Source organism: Phacochoerus africanus, chromosome 1 (assembly GCF_016906955.1).
Source record: "Phacochoerus africanus isolate WHEZ1 chromosome 1, ROS_Pafr_v1, whole genome shotgun sequence".
NCBI lineage: Eukaryota > Metazoa > Chordata > Mammalia > Artiodactyla > Suidae > Phacochoerus > Phacochoerus africanus.
In genome coordinates, this window is record NC_062544.1 from 217,578,521 (window position 1) to 217,595,688 (window position 17,168).

The 17,168-nt window shown below is 37.0% G+C and overlaps 1 protein-coding gene across 3 annotated transcripts in view; it reads right to left on the bottom strand.

The window, feature by feature from the left end:
• SEC22A (SEC22 homolog A, vesicle trafficking protein) overlaps positions 1 to 17,168 on the bottom strand; it is a 74,238-nt gene that overhangs the window by 47,270 nt on the left and 9,800 nt on the right. For all 3 annotated transcript variants that reach the window (XM_047790704.1, XM_047790686.1, XM_047790694.1), the window contains 3 exons: positions 16,859 to 17,059; positions 2,701 to 2,864; positions 1,392 to 1,586 (listed from right to left, as the gene is read on the bottom strand). In XM_047790704.1, the coding sequence (XP_047646660.1) occupies positions 1,392 to 1,586; positions 2,701 to 2,864; positions 16,859 to 17,040 (541 nt within the window). In that variant the 5' untranslated portion in view covers positions 17,041 to 17,059. The remainder of the gene's footprint in view (positions 1 to 1,391; positions 1,587 to 2,700; positions 2,865 to 16,858; positions 17,060 to 17,168) is intronic.

Below are 17,168 nucleotides of genomic sequence, written 5' to 3' on the forward strand. Positions count from 1 at the left end.
TGCATCAATGCTGGATCCTAATAACCCACTGCGCCAGGCTGGGGATCAAACCTGCACCTCCATAGCAACCCAAGCTGCTATAGTCGGACACTCAACCACAGCGCCACTACAGGAAATTCTAGAATGGCCACTTTGAGGTCTTTGTTAAATATGACATCAGATCACTCTCACAGGCAGTTTCTATTCCCTGCCTTCCTCTCCCCTCCCCCCACTTCCAGTGTATGGATTATACTATTCCTCTGCAGGTCATGTAATTTTTTTCACTGGAAACTAGAATATTTAGTAACATATTTTAACAACTGTGGGTGGTGATCTACCTCCTCTTCCCCAGGGTTTGTTACAGTTATTTGCTAGTTTGCTTGTTTTCTGACCAGCTGGATTATTTTAGTGAAATCTGCTTCCCTTTTTCTCCCGTAATTTATATTACTCAAACCAAATATGAAGCGTTGTGTTCAGTACTAAATGCCACATTTGAAGAATACTAACAAACAAAACATATACAGAGTAAGCTTTCAGGATGATGAAGGCTTCAAAATACCATAGACAAAAAGGCTAAGGGAACTGAGGATATTTTATATGAAGTCAATCAGACTAGTAGGATAGAAAGGACACAGAGTTGCTGACTTCAAAGTTCTGATACAGCAGAAAAGAGGGAAGGAGAGGTCACAGAACTTAGGCAAATGCGGCATTATGGGAAACAGATTTTAACTCAAAATACAAGAAGGAATTTTTTAAACAAATATTTCAATAATGGACTATGTTATCATATAAAATAACAAAGGTCCCACTGTTAAGCAGATGTTTTCAACATGCCACAACTGTTGAGGATGGTATTCCTTGTTTTGGAGGAGATGTCTGAGTAGATGATCACATTTTCTGTGACAGTCAAGAACCCTGACCTTAATTAAATGTAGGCATTTTTACATAATGCAAAAGCACTTTACATGCCTATAGGTCTATATTACAAATAAACTATTATTCTTTTCTAGAAAAATATATACAAAGAAATCTTTAATATTTCCCTAACAAAGAGTGCTTTTGAGATTGCTATTTAAAGTATTTTCCTGGGAGTTCTCTGGTGACCTAATGGTTAAAGATTCAGTGTTGTCATTGTTGTGGCTGGGGTTCAACTGTAGGCCTGGGAACTTCCATATGCCTTTGGCCACACACCTCCCCATCCCAACACCATCTGCCAAAAAAAAAAAAAAAAGCATTTTCCTGATTAGTTACACATTTGAGAGATGATTGTATAAAACACTGGGAGAAATTATTACTGTGAACTTCCACATTCTTTCATGTACTTACTTTAAAATTTTAGAATAATTCATTTTTAAGAGTTCCTTAGTCCTTAGTAAATATTTTTAATGAAGTAATTGAGATCCAGAACTCACCAGAAGAAATCTTACCAGCACCTTTATAGTCAACAGAAAATGCAGATGTTACTCCATTGGCTGACCCCAGTTCACCCATGGAAATTTGATAAGGGGGCCTCAGCTTGATTTCCATCTGCATGTCAGACAGATTTATCTTTGTTGAAAGAGACCTGGGATTATTATATCGCTGCTTGGTCCTCTGAATGAAGTTATCTATGTAAAATAAAAAATAAATTTCCTTGCGGTCATCTGTTAATTAAATCATTTGAGAGTGCTATCTATGTTTATGGACAGTAAATTTTGCAATAAACACTTTAATCAGTTATCCCAAACTGTTCAATCTGCCAGGGAATGTCCTAATATTATTTGTGTTTAATGGTTAATATATCCTGGTGCCATCAGTTTTTCCCACTAGAAATTATACTCTAGAAATTAATAATTATAAATACAGATTTAACATTACATGACTGTGAGACTATTTCTACTATTATATCCACTTAAGGGAATTACTCCAAACTTCTACAAAAAAAGCCAAAAACAGCTCCCTTTAAGTTTAAACCAAAGTCTTAAGTTTTATAGACATTCTGATCTTATAAAATATTAAGTCTGACAGTTATTTACCAGTTTAATTACATTAAAACATATACTGTAAATTCCATATTAATATAAATCTGTTTTCTTGTTTATTGCTTATACCATTAAAACAAATGTTTTAAAGAATAAATGTTATTTTCACTATTTACACTTTGGATTTATTTTTTCCTTTCTACATCAGGAGTCATGCAAACTAATGTCCACAGGCTAAATATAGCCTGATTTTTTTGTAAATAAAATTTTATTAAAATATAACTATACTCATTCATTTATCTATAGCCCATGGCTAATTTAAAGGCTATAATAGCAAGCACTGAGTAGCTACGACAAAGACTAGATAATCCCTCCTAAAGCCTAAAATTGTACTATCTGGTCCTTTCAAACAAATGTTTACCTACCTCTGTTCTACATTAGGCAATCTAAAAATACTATCATATAAACACAAAACTCTCAATCTCTGGCTTACAAATTTCTCATGGAGAAATTGTCCTCTGGGATTAATTCTTTGCACCAATAACCGAAATTCCCTATAAAGCTCAAATACATTTTTTCCAATAGGCACCTAAATGATTAAGTTGCCATAATTTACAGAAGATGTGTCAAATTATCCTATCAAAAGCAAAGTAGCAGAATTTTCTGAATTATTCTCTCTATCCCTTAGTATTAGATGAAAAATTGCTTATGACTGGATGGAGACAGGATAATGAAAAGGAAAAAAAAATCAGGCCCTTACCAAATTCAATGAAACAGTATGGTCTGACAGCAGTATTTGTCTTCATCATGTTATAAGTAGTAATGAACTCCTTCTGAAGCTCATCCAGGAAAGAGAAGGCCAGAACATTTGGGTAATTTTCAGTGCACAACATCATGTAGCTCACGCCCATAGAGCTAATAAAACTACAGTGTAAAAAAATTGGGTTTAAATTTTCAAATTAAATAAAGGTAATTTGTTGCTTCACAAGACTGGCTCTATACACCATAAACTGCTGAGGTAGAGGCAGTGATGATATTAACATTTATTACATATTTCAGAAAAAAAATTTAAAGGAACCAAAATATAACACTAGTTTCAGTTGTGGTTTAAAAACAGTAGGCAAAATAATAAAATGTACCTAAAGAGGTTCATACTATGGTCCTAACACTTCAGTTATTTATCACTTGGGGTATATAACACAGGAGAAAGACTATACAGAAATATAAGGGTTACAGAGAGCTTAAGGTTTCAACCCCTCAACCTAGTGGAACTTAACACCATTTGAATCAAGAATTTTTCATTGGTTCTGATAAGTTATGGACACTTTCTTCAGAAACAACATAGAACTTGTTACACAATTTCAAGGTATGGCGTTTCCATCATGGCTCAGTGGTTAACAAATCTGACTAGGAACCATGAGGTTTCGGGTTCGATCCCTGCTCAGTGCCTTAACCCACTTAATCCAGCATTGCTGTGAGCTGTGGTGTTGGTCACAGATGCAGCTCGGATCCTGTGTTGCTGTGGCTGTGGTGTAGGCCAGCGGCTACAGCTGTGATAAGACCCCCAGCCCGGGAACCTCCATATGCCGTGGGAGCAGCCCTAGAAAAGACCAAAAAAAAAAAAAAAAAAAAAAAATTCAAGATGATTACTGATCTTCTGACATTATCCACTGACCCGAGAATTAAATCTTGCACTTCATATAGTAATAAATTATGAATCACTGGGGGAAAAAAGAGAATTTATAATTTTATAACAACATATAAAAGGGAAAAAAGGAAGACTCTTGTTCATAGCAGAATGCTGAGTAACAACTGATAAATGTGGAGATGGTGCTAGAATTGGAAAAATCAGCATTTTGCAACCAACATAGTAAAAATTAGATCAAGCAAGGATAATCAATGGATGCTAAATCTAAGTGGATATTTTGAAGAAGAGCAGGAAATTTTGCATGGTTTTAAAATGTCTTCTTATAGACTGCTTATTGGCTTCAAAAGAAAAATACTTATTATACAGTAGAAACTAGACAACATCTTGACCAAGGATTCTCACATCACTAATGAGGGGCTCATGGGCTTCCTGTGCCTCCACATATGATATCCTTATTAAGACGTATTAGCTAGTGTAGAATTCTGGCTAAGAATGCATACTCTGTACCTAATCATGAAGGAACATCAGGATGATCAACATTCTATTTTCTTTAAAGCAAGGGGTGTTTTTTAAAAACCTCAAAGTGGAGTTCCCATTGAGGCACAGCAGAAATGAATCTGACTAGGATCACTGAGGACACAGGTTCAATCCCTGGCCTCACTCAGTGGGTTAAGGATCCACCGCTGCCGTGAGCTGTGGTGTAAGTCACAGACCCGTCTCGGATCTGGCGTTGCTGTGGCTGCGGCATATGCCAATGGCTACAGCTCTGATTAGACCCCTGGCCTGGGAACCTCCATATGCTGCGGGTGCAGTCCTAAAAAGCAAAAATAAAAAATAATAAAAAAAAATTCAAACCTCAATCTTGTAAAAAAGCAAAAAAAGGCTGTGGAAATGTTTCTAAACACAGGAGGCTTAAGAGACAAAACTAAACGTAATATCTAGCCCTATTCCAGATTCTGTGCCAGAAAGGGGGAAAAATGCTTTAAAGGACATTCCTGCAAAACAAGCAGTGGATTAGGTAAATGTATGGTATCAGTGTTAAATTTATTAGACCCAAAACTGTACTATAGTTAAGTAAGAGAATATCCCTAATCTTAAAAAATACGCTTTGAAGTAGTCAGGAATAAAGGGGCACGGTACTTATAAGTTTCTCTCAAATGGTTTGGACAAAATTAAATCAGACAGGTAGGTAGATAAATGAAATAACAAAGCAAATGGGGTAAAATGTTAACAAACATTGAGTCTTAGTAACAGGTATTGTAACTTTTTCATTTGTACAACCTTCTGAAAATTTGAAACTATTTCTAAAAAATTAAAAATTAAAAACAAAAAACTTCTACTTTTGCAGTAAAATGTTTAAATTGACCCATCTTCTATTAGAAAACTTTATTTTATAAAATAAAGTATATATTCCTCTATAATAAGCAGAGCATGAGACACAAATAGACCCTTTTTAATGAGTCTCTTAAACATTCTTTTATAGTACTATCAACATATGGGCTTGATCAAGGGTAGCAAATAGAACATACAGGCTATAACTCCCACTCCAGTGCCAGACACTGAATCTATATCAGTAATTTTTATTGCCCTGATCCATAATGGCATCCCCCTCTCATTTTTCTCTAATATTATAGAAGCAAAATTTATTATTTTAAATTTCACTTTTAGGATACAGATATTCACATCTCAAATTTTAAAAAGATGAAAAATGAAAGTAAATACTATCCTTAGTATCCTCTGCTCAAAGATACCCAGTTCTCAATCCCTTAAGCAACTTATGTTATTATTAATTTTGTATGTACTCCTCCAGGGAGAGTTTATGCATATACAAGTAAATATATGCATATCTTTCTTTTTTAAAAGATTATGCAAAAGCAGCCAAATGATGCGGGGTTGGCACCTATTAAGCATCTATTATTAATGATGTGGGATACACTACATTCCATTTAATATAGTCATTTGATGCAATGTTTTTCCAACTGCAAGTTGTCACCCACTAGGTGGTAAAGTTAGCTTAGTGGAGTTCCCGTCATGGCTCAGTGGTTAACAAATCTGACTATGAACCTTGAGGTTGCAGGTTCGATCCCTGGCCTCAGTCAGTGGGTTAAGGATCTGGCATTGTCGTGAGCTGTGGTGTAGGTCACAGACATGGCTCAGATCCTGAGTTGTGGCTGTGGTGTAGGCCGGTGGCTACAGCTCCAATTATACCCCTAGCCTGGGAACCTCCATATGCTGTGGGTGAGGCCCTAGAAAAGACAATAAATAAATAAATAAAAGTTAGCTTAGTGAATTACACACAGTATTTTCTTAAAAGTTGAAACAGCATAACAGAAAATATTTGATTGCATATTGTTTCCTAAAAGTTTTGTTTTAATTTCTTATTCGTACGTAAGTAATGTTCACAAAGTAAAATGTATCTTTTCTTATGGGTCATGGCCAAAATTTTAGTTATAATATACTGCATTTTTCTACAAAATTGACAACTAAATCAAAAGTCAAAAGTATGACTTGCCAAGTGCTTTTCTCTTTCCGAAAAAAATCTGCACTGTCATTATCAAAATTCTTTGACATGTCATTAGCATTCAAACATACTCCACGAAAACTTGAATTGGGATAGAACATAATTGGTTACTGGCTTCCATACTGGCTACCCAGGAGTTATTTCACTATCCTCCAATAATGTGACTGAAGCATTCAGTCTCCATTTTGTGTGTTATAACAGGGTTTTACTGTATTTCCATATTAATGACAGTCAACCACAGGTACTCACATGAGTTTATCTCTAATAGTTTCTCTTGCTTGTGGTCAATTAAACTGGAGGATAACTTACGAAATAAAGGAAATTCTATGTTTTTAAGATCTTATGTTAACATTTTCAGAGTCTTGATTGCAAAGTCTTTATTTTACTGTAACTGCATGATACTCTGAATAGGCTACAAAGTTTTCTGTAATATTATGACTTTTTATAGTAAATGTACCCTTACAATGCGGTCTTTATTTAAAATGCAAAGCCAGTTTTCCAAAAGTACATACAGCTCTGTCGATCTACCTTTCTTTTAATCAGAAGTTCTGCTTTTTCATATTACTAGGACAAACTGAAAGACTCCTACCATGGCACTGAGCACTACTCACATGAAATAATCTAAAGTCACTAGAGGCATGCCAGTTTGTGGAGGCTTTAACCTATTAGATTCATTTAGCTCACTTTTTATAGACAATCTGGCTATTGTCCTTCTGTCTTAAGGAGGAGGAAAAAGAGAAGTGGCAGTAATATTAACAGTAGCAGGAATGGTTTACTGACCACTTAGTATGAACCAGCCCTCTGCTAAGTGCTTTACAAATTTTATCTAACTCCATTCTTACAATTCAGGGGCACTACTACCTCCATGTTGCAGATGAAGGAACAGAGGCTCAGGGAGGCTCTGTAATTTACCCAAGGCAATACACCATTAAGAAGCAGGCTAGGAAGAGCTTAGTTCTAACTCCCAAGCCCAGAGTCCTTCTACAACAAAATGCCAACTTCCCTATGGTACAGATAAACTAACTATGTTCTAATTCACCAAAAATTTTTCACTTTTTCCAAGCCACAAATCAGTCTCCATTTTTCCTGTAATTAAGAGTAATAAAATCTGAGGATTTCTGAATTCGTATCAAAAGAGTATGTGGGAAGCCCTACCAACTTATCCACTTCATCTTGTCAAACTTTACCCTTCCTGCTCTGTATTCTATCCACACCAGTCTTGTTTCAGATCCTCAAGGATTATCAACCTCTTACCCCCCTCCTCTAACTCCCAATCTGAAAAGTTTCATGAATTTTATCTTCCCACTTGCAACATTCCCAACCCTACCTCATGCTCCAATTCTGACCTGGCTATTCCTACTCATCCTTCAGTTTTTAGATTAAAAATTCCTTCCAGAGCAAACCATCTAAATTGATCCCACCCCGATGGTTATATCATAGCACTTGTTATTTTTCTTCAGGCAACTAATCCAGTTTGTACTTAGTTTACAAAAGTGCTCAATAAGTTAGCAAATAGGAGTTCCTGTCTTGGTTCAGTGGTTCATGAATCTGATTAGGAACTATGAGGTTGTGGGTTCCATCCCTGGCCTTGCTCAGTGGGGTTAAGGATCTGGCATTGCCACGAGCTGTGGTGTAGGTTGCAGACGCGGCTCAGATCCTGCGTTGCCATGGCTCTGGCGTAGGCCAGCGGCTACAGCTCCAATTCGACCCCTAGCCTAGGAAACTCCATATGCCGTGGGTGTGGCCCTGGAAAAGGAAAAAAAAAAAAGAAAAGACAAAATAAATTAGCAAATAAATGAGTGCAAAGATGGCATTATTCAATTACTCATTTATACATAATTTGTTTGGCGTATTGTGCACAGATAACTTATTAATTTGTTTGGCATATTGCACACAGATAATATTGTGCACAGCTCAGCAGTATCTACATAAAGCACAGGTTCAATAAATACCTGACTAATGACACAGACAAGAGTCAAACTTCCCCTGCTTTTCCAGGTCAGTGCTCCCAGAAGGCTTGAGTTCAGGTCACTGAGTCTCCAACATCCCCCTACTTTAAATAGAGGGCTGTTCTCATTGACCATGTAGAGTCACTCACCTCTGCAGTGCATACCTCCAGATAGTTATAAAGGTCTAACAAGTATGTCTGCTTTTCTTTTATCACAGTCACCACCAACCCTTACAACAACAAAAAGTCCTCTTTTCTCCACCTTGAGCACAATTCTTAAATTGCCATTGTTTTCTTCCTACTTTGCTCTAATTTCCTTTTTCTTTTTTATTTCCTTCCACTTTTGGTATTTGGGACCAACAGGATTTGATCTCCATAGCTACTTTCTTCTGGCCAAGGAATTGATCTAACATCCTTATATCTCAGGTTCTGTTCCACAATACACATGCTAGGAACTTCTTTAGGGCCTTCCAGGATCAGGTGTGTCTTGGAGAAGTAAGGCTGGTGGAAATTCAAACTCCAAAAAGGAAGATTTACCTCTTCTAATCACTTTGTTTAAAGGCTGATTTTATCGTATATTCAAGCAGGCCATACCTCATTACTAAGTCCAATAAAATGATTAAGTGGTTTTAGACACTGAACTTTTTCTGGTATCCTAATTTTATTTATGAAACTTCAAAGGAATTTTAGGCATCACGAATTAAACACTAACATTATTAGAACAATGCTGGCTTGCTATACCAAACTAAGCAATTAGGGGAAACCACCACCTTCACCACAACAAATAATAGAGCACTTAGCATAGCCTAGCATTCTATTCTCTAGGTTCTGATGTCAAAGTCCCTGCCCACAAGGCACCTGCAATTAGGTTCTAGGAATAACTTAAAAAGATAAACAAAACAAGATAAAGAAACAAAAATGTATTATGTAGTATGCTAAATGACAACGTATATAGCAAACTATTTATAAATTGAAACATTAATAATTAATATTTGCATTACAATTTTTATTCTGCAATTGTACCACTGCACATAGAAAATCTGTTTATCCTTTGTAGCCATCTTTGCCCCATAGATAGCTTTCCCTGGGTGAAGAAAAGTTCTCCAGTAAGATGTGAAATCTCTAATCTACTCTTAAAGCTGCTAAGTATAAGAAAAATGTTATTTCCAAAATCAACCTTCCACACTGAATTCTATTCTCTAAAATAAAGCATTTAAACTTTCAACATAAAAAAAAGGTTTGAGGGAATTCCCGTCGTGGCACAGTGGTTAACGAATCCGACTAGGAATCATGAGGTTGTGGGTTCAATCCCTGGCCTTGCTCAGTGGGTTAAGGATCCGGCATTGCCGTGAGCTGTGGTGTAGGTCGCAGATGCGGCTCGGATCCCGCATTGCTGTGGCTCTGGCGTAGGCCAGCGGCTACAGCTCCAATTAGACCCCTAGCCTGGGAACCTCCATATGCCGCGGGTGTGGCCCTGAAAAAGGCAAAAAGACAAAAAAAAAAAAAAAAAGGTTTGATGTTGGTGTTCCTGTCACGGCACAGCAGAAATGAATCTGACTTGGAACCAGGAGGTTGCAGGTTCGATCCCTGGCCTTGCTCAGTGGGTTAAGGATCCAGCATTGCCAGGAGCTATGGCATAGGATCGGCTCGGATCCTATGTTGCTGTGGTTGTGGCGAAGGCTGGCAGCAACAGCTCCGATTTGACCCCTAGCCTGGGAACCTCCATATGCCACAGGAGCAGCCCTAAAAGAAAAAGCAAAAAAAAAAAAAAAGTTTGATGTTATAAAAGTTAGCATACTCTGTGAATTTACTGTCACCAAATAATTCTGATAAGAAACAAAATGAAAACAAGACTTCACCATCAGTGGGACAGTACTGTGTAAGAATCAGAAAGAGAACTGAGTAACACTGAGTATCTATCTGCCATGTGCAGGTAGAATGCTACCAAGAACTTCATCTTTTCTCACTTACTCCTCTCTTAGGTAGCCAACCTTCAATTACCCTCCATTGACGAAGAGCTAAATCATAAATACATTATCCCGTGATAAAAGACCCCGTTTAGTCACTAATTTAAAGCTCATTAAATAAGAAAATACATTTTAATATGTAATATGCCAGGTGACAGCACCTTTTAACAGTAAGCTAAAGAAGAATCAGATGATTTTAAGTGGCCAAAGGTGATTATACCATCAGAACCTTAGATACAAAACTAGCCCCTGACATTCTTCAATTTCTTTTTCTTCAGAGTTAATCTCCTGATTCACTCTTTCCCGCTTGACCCTAACACTTTCACACCTTCACACCCCAGAAAATAAAGAACCTTACTTTCTTTAAATAACCAATCATAGATAGTCCCTAATTTGACTGTTTATTTTATTCCAGGAATTTACTGCACCTAGAACTAATTTTCCTACAGAAACTGTATTTTAAGAGTAATTAGGTTCCCAACTCAGTGCATAAGAGCCTATTTAACATATATGGTGCTGAAAAGCTGTGGATTTTACCCTATTAAACAGCAGAAAAGTAGCATGATGCTATTAATGAGACAAAACACAGGATATCTTCTTCTTCCAAGTGGTCTGGTAGATATCGGTGGGTTGAATTCCACTGCCCCATCCCCTTCCCCCCCCCCAAATAGCTATCTCCAATGAAACAATGTTTTCTTATCAATTTTAGACTTCACACATACTCTGATCCTTATCATTTCTCAAACAAACAAGAAAAAAAGGGATGGTCATTTCACTTAATTCTCTACCCTGATTTGTCTTTCCATAAAATGAAAAGAATTAGGAGAATGAGGAATGCACCCGTCAAGAAAGAAGGTAAGAGCAATGTGAATGCTGAAGCCAAAAGACTGTATGTCAGATACACCACTTATTAGCTTTGTGACTTTGAACAAGTTTCTTTACATCCCTAAGTCTCGGTTTCCTCATCTGTAAAAGAGGGGTGGGGATAATATAACAGCCATCTGCCCAGCATTCTTCTCTCCTTCCCTTTGGGGAACTATCTCCAGCCCCATTACCTATTCTTTTCAGCTTTGATAAAGTTGCCCATCAAATGGGTGGGCATGTAATCCAGGCCAGGCCAATTCAGTGTACTTCACCCCCCTAACCACAGTATTACTCCAGAAGTGGGCCATGACACAGCGAGGCCAATTAAAATCCTTTTCTTGAAACATGGACAAAGCATGTTGCCCAGGTGGAGTAAAGGAAGCCTGGAACTACCTGTACAGTGTTTCCAATATGTGCAGAATATTCATCTGCAAAAGGAACGGCTGGAAAAATGAGAGAAAAGATTCTTGATAATATCTGAGTCCCTGGCTCCAGCCAACTCAGAAGCTTGTCTACCTTTCACAACACACTTTTTCTGTGTATGCTGGTGTAAGTTGTGTTTCTGCCCTTGGCATTGGGGAAGAGCTCTATGTAAAAGCCATTCACAGAACTGCTGTAAAATTTAATGCTAAATGGAGTGCCTGTCAATTGCAAGCACTTAGTAACTGGGTCATTGCTGAAGCTGTTACTCCTGTAATCAGAAAATACCACCACCAAGTAAAAGGAAAGTCAGAAACAAAAACCAGGGAGCTCCCGTTGCCCAGTGAATGAAAAACCTGACTAGTATCCATGAGGATGCGGGTTCGATCCCTGGCCTCGCTCAGTGAGTTAAGGATCTGGCATTGTCATGAGCTGTGGTGTAGGTCACAGACGAGGCTCAGATCCTGAGTTGCTGTTGCTGTGGCTGTGGTGTAGGCCAGCAGCTACAGCTCCGATTTGACCCCTAGCCTGGGAACTTCCAAATGGCCCAGGTGTGGCTCACTAAAAAAAATAAAGAAAGAAAAAGAAAAGAAACAAAATCCAAAAGGCAGTAAGTCTAAAAGAGCATTCCTGGCTAAAGGTAGCAGTTTGGGGAAGTGACTCCTTAGGTAAAGAGAGAACCTGCAAAGCTCACAGCCATTATAAGACTTCAAATGCATTTTCTGCGAAAGAACTAGGAAATTTATTTCTTGCACTAAAACTAACAATAGAGCATGACTGACCTCCCAAATGGTTTGTCTTTTAATAAGATTAGTGCCTCAACATTTAAAAAGACCTCAAAATGTACAACTATTAATTTTTAAAGACCTAAACCAATCTTAAAGTTTTAAGATTTAATAAGACAAAACTTAATTTCCATATGGTTCATAATTATTGCTTTAGTCATTTTTGTTTCCTAAGTAGTAACATAAGTGCATATATTAAACGTTCATTACAATTTAAGGAAAGTATGCTTCAATTAATGAAACAGATGATTTCCTTAAAATTTCATAGAGAGAATTAAAATGTCACTATGTGAAAAGAAATCACAAAACTGGATTACGCAGCCCCCACTCTCCAATCAATAAGTCCAATTGAAGAATTTTGGAGAAAATGAATACTTAACTCCATGGCACTTTGAATGTTACCACACCCCACAAACAACCAACCCTCATATAGCAGCTACTATATGTGCAAAGCATTGTGCCAGCACAAGTCAGACTCCACAGAGGTGCTCCATTAGCTGAACTGAAGCATCCAGCTACTACAATCTGATGAAGTTCATCATTTTCCCAAGTCCATAAGGGAAGAAAATTAAAGGAATTTTAAATGTTACCTTTTTTTTTTTTTCCTTAAAACTCTGGTCTTCCTCTACCTATTCAAGCAGAATTTAATGTGAGGTAACAACTGACTTAAGTACATAATTATAAACTTAATTTTGCTTCTCAGGGATACTCAGCAAAGAGCATCTCAATTTCTGTATAAATTTGAAAACCACAATGCTGAGATGAGGAATCAAAAATAATACAAGCCAGGGCAGATTAATTATCTTGAGGAGTTACAGCCTAGTTGTAGAGAGCTGATCTAGAAATTTAAAAAATTTTAAATAAGAAAAAAATGATGAATAAGTCAGTTAAATTCTACAGATGATTTGTGAAGAAATGAGATCACTAGAGAAATTAAATAATACTAATGAGGCAGAGGTGATTCAAAAGATGTAGGCTATAAGCCAAGCTTTAGAAGAAAGAAAAGCATTAGACACATGGCTATGAAAGCAGACTGGTGTCAGTTTCATGCTGTGCTACAATACTACTACTGCAGATCTATGCGTTTATCTGACAAATTCATGGTGGTCAGAAAAAGAGGTATCATATGAGAATCTTAAGTAAGTCAAATTAACATACAAATTACCAATTTTCTAATATTTCAGGCTAAATTTACTCTCATACAGAATAAAAACTTCAATAAACTAGAATCCAATTAACACCACTTCTAATCAATTATAGAAAATATATGAAATCCAGATGCTTTAAGAAACTAAAAAAAATTCCGTTGTTCAATCTTTCTTAAAAAACTTGGCTACAAAAATAACACACTATGTGTGATTCTGAGGGCCATGTAATCTATTTACTCCTTTAGACATTTCTAAATGATATTCTTAGATCAGGCTGATTAGACCTGTGCTGATTCATCCCACTCCTAAACTTGCTCATAAAATTGTTTTTTGCATCAAGCCATTTGCTTACATTAAGGAATATTACAAGAAAAATCATAAAAGTCTCATTGTTATGGCTGGTGGAAGGATGCTATCCAAATATTGTCTCTCTTTTATGTACATACATCAGATTTCAGCAACATGAAAAGCAATGTTTTTATCCAGTGGATACTGTGAATTCTGTAAATGACCCATTATCCCCTTTGTTTTGACCCCAGGGAAGTTCAGAACAATATTTGTAGCCCTTTTCTAAAAAATGAACAGATTATATAGTTTGCATCTCCAGAAGGAAATGTTACTTCAGTTTATTATTCTATATTTTTTCCTTCATCTGATTCTCTTACCTGAACTCCTGAAAAAAAAAAAATATATATATATATATATATATATATATTTTTTTATGGCTGCAGCCATGTCATATAGAAGTTCTTGGACCAGAGACTGAATCCGAGCTACAGCTGTAGTAACGCCAGATCCCTTATAACCCCCTGTGCTGGGCCGCAGATCAAACTTGAGCCTCCACAGCAACCTAAGCCGCTGCAGTCAGATTCTTAACCCAGTGAACCATAAGAAACTTAAACTTTTTTTTTTAACTTGCCTCACATCCTTTGTGGAATAATATAGAGTACAAATAAATAATACAACATCTACAACAATTAAACAGCATTGGGGGGGTTAAAATTTTACTACATTCTAAAGACAGTAAGATAGAAGAACAAAAAATATGTGCAAAAAGTTTTTTTTTTTTAAGTCCAAGATATCAGTCAGAATTAATATATATTCAAGGCAATCTTATGTAATGTTGATATCTGTTTATAGCACTATACAACAAAAACTGAAACTCAGAATAATAACTTCGGGCACTAAAAGAGCCTGACTGTTCAATATTAGAATGTTTCAGGCTTCTTCTTCAAAAAATAAAAGCTAAGACATTATTTTAGATATATTTTAACCACCATGACCATCACCACATTTTCCATTTAAAACTCTCAGAAAGCCCAATTAAAGACAAAACTGCTCATTACTCCACGTGACCCAAGTAAATATAGACCTTCCCTAAAGTTCTATTCTGAACCTCTCAGAAACGCAGTGAGCATTTCTACCCTCACAGTTTCAATTTCCAAGTGAATGATTCCAAAATCTCTATCCCACCCCAACTGGACCATCTTGTCAAAACCGTAATTAAAATGCTCAAAATGGAGCTTCACCCTCTGCCTCTTTAAGCAACCCTTTCCAAAGATCTCAATCTATCCAATTCCGAGACATTTTCTGTCCCCTCCTTCTCTTCATTTCTGGTGTTTGAGCTTATTAGGCTTTACCATTTCTTCCTCTGAAGTGTCTTTCTGGTTGGCGTTTTCTTTTTCATTTGCACTTTATCTTACTAGTTCAGGCCCTAACAATAAGTTGGCTTCTCTCCTCTCTTCAGACTTTCCATTTCACTCTATATTTCACTCTAGCATTACTTTTTATCAAGTCACTTCCCTCAAACCTACAGTAACAGTTTCCTGTAACCTATTACATCATCAAAGGGATATCCCTCAATCTGAACTTTCAGGGAAATCCAGGATCTGGCCCCACACTAATCATCTCACATTTTCCATAACTATCCTTAAATCATCATTCACGGTACCAGGACAAGCAGGTTAATGCACCTAACCATCTAAGACATATTCTTGACTTGTTCTGCCTCCTCCCTACACCTGGAATGCCCTCCTCTCTGCTTTAGCCAAATCTTACTAATTCTTCAGGACATGGCTCTTCTCTTCTCTGTAATAAAGCCCTCTCCTTATTATATCCCATATCAATCTTGTTCTTAGCTGATTTCCCACTGTAGGCACAGTCAGTATCAAACCGCTCAGGAGTTCATTATTCTCTAACTGTTTCATGTGTATGCTGAGGTAGTCTCATCTATTCCTACGATTTTTTTTGGCTACACCCATGGCATAAGAAAGTTCCTGGGCCAGGGACGGAACCCAAAGCACAATGGTGAACCAAGCTGCTACAGTGATAATGCTGGATCCTTAACCCACTGAGCGACAAGAGAACTTCCCCTATTCCTATGATTTTAATTATAAACTGTAAGCTGACCTCCAAATCTATCTCCGTACCTGTTCTTCTCTTCACTAAACTTCAGACTTATACATCCAACTGCCTGCCTCAAAGTGCCGCTGGGATGTCTAACTGACATCTCAGAGTTAAAGAGTCCAAAAAGAACTCTTGATTTTTACCAGTGAAACATTCTCCAGTCTTGCACATTTCAGTCCCCTTATCCAAGTAATTATGGACATTCTTTAGGCCAAAAAAATATAGAGGTAACTCTTAATTATTCCCTTTCCCACACATTCCATTTCAATCCTTTAGGAAATTTTGTTGGTACTACTCCCAAACTATAGCCCACATCCAAGCCCTTCTCATCATTATCACCCTCCTTTCAAGTTACAAGCACCACCTCTTCCTAAATTTCTCTTAAGTATCTCCTAAATGACCTCTCTGCCTCCACTCTTTCTCCCCTAGAGCCCATTCTCCAGAGAGCAGCTAGGATGATCTATTCAAAACCAACATCAGATTACATAACTCCCCATCTTAAAGCTCTCCAATGGTTTCCTATTACATTAGGCTCAATCCAAACTCCTTATCACAGCCTAGAAGGCCCTATGTAACCTGTCCCATTCCTACCTTTCTAGTCTCACCTCTGTCACTCTATCAATTGTCTATATTGCTTCATCCTCTTGGTTTTCTTTCCATCCCTTGATCTGTACTGAAGACCTTCTGCACTGGCTGTTACCTCTGCCTTGCTCTTCATTCACAGCATCCTTTAGGTCTCTGTTCAAATGTCACTCTCTCAGAAAGGCCCTTGAGCTCCGTAAAGTCACTCTCTATCCCACTGCACAGTTTGGTTTTCTTTATATACAAGAAATAGTGATGAGCACTATCCCCTCTCACTGGGATGTAAAATTCTTAAGTTCTTTAAGGACAAGTATCATGTATGACTTTTTATATTTTCCATTACAGTTTTTCTGGGCATGTGAGAATACCAATAAATACCTAACAATCAACTTTTGCAATAACTGTGATCTGCAAAACTATAAAATTTGCTAAAGCCAGACATAAACACAGAGAAATTGCAAAAAGGATGATGACATGAGGAATACTTTTAGTATAAGTTCAGAACCACAAGATTCTTGACTTCAACAAATTCTTAGTCAAACATTAATTTCTATTTAAATTTCATTTAAATTTCATTAAAATGACAACCACAATGCAAATAATTCTAATGGAACAAACTGAAGTCTTACTTAATGTTATAATGTCCAGTTTTCAGTGTACATCTATCAGGAAGCTGAGCAAGTTTCCTCGAGAGTATCTTACAATACTTTCTGCACTCCTGCATGCCTGTGCCTTGTTCATAGTCAGTTGAAGCAGAAAGTGGCAGTCCATCTCTGACACGAATGACTGAAGCAGATAAAATCATAGACATTTCAACCGACAGAGAAGACCTAAAACAAAATGAACAGTTTGGGTTAGGTATGAAATTAAAGCCAAAGCTGATAAACATAGTGCAAAAATGTGCAACTCACTAATAATTGAAGACATATTAATTAAAGC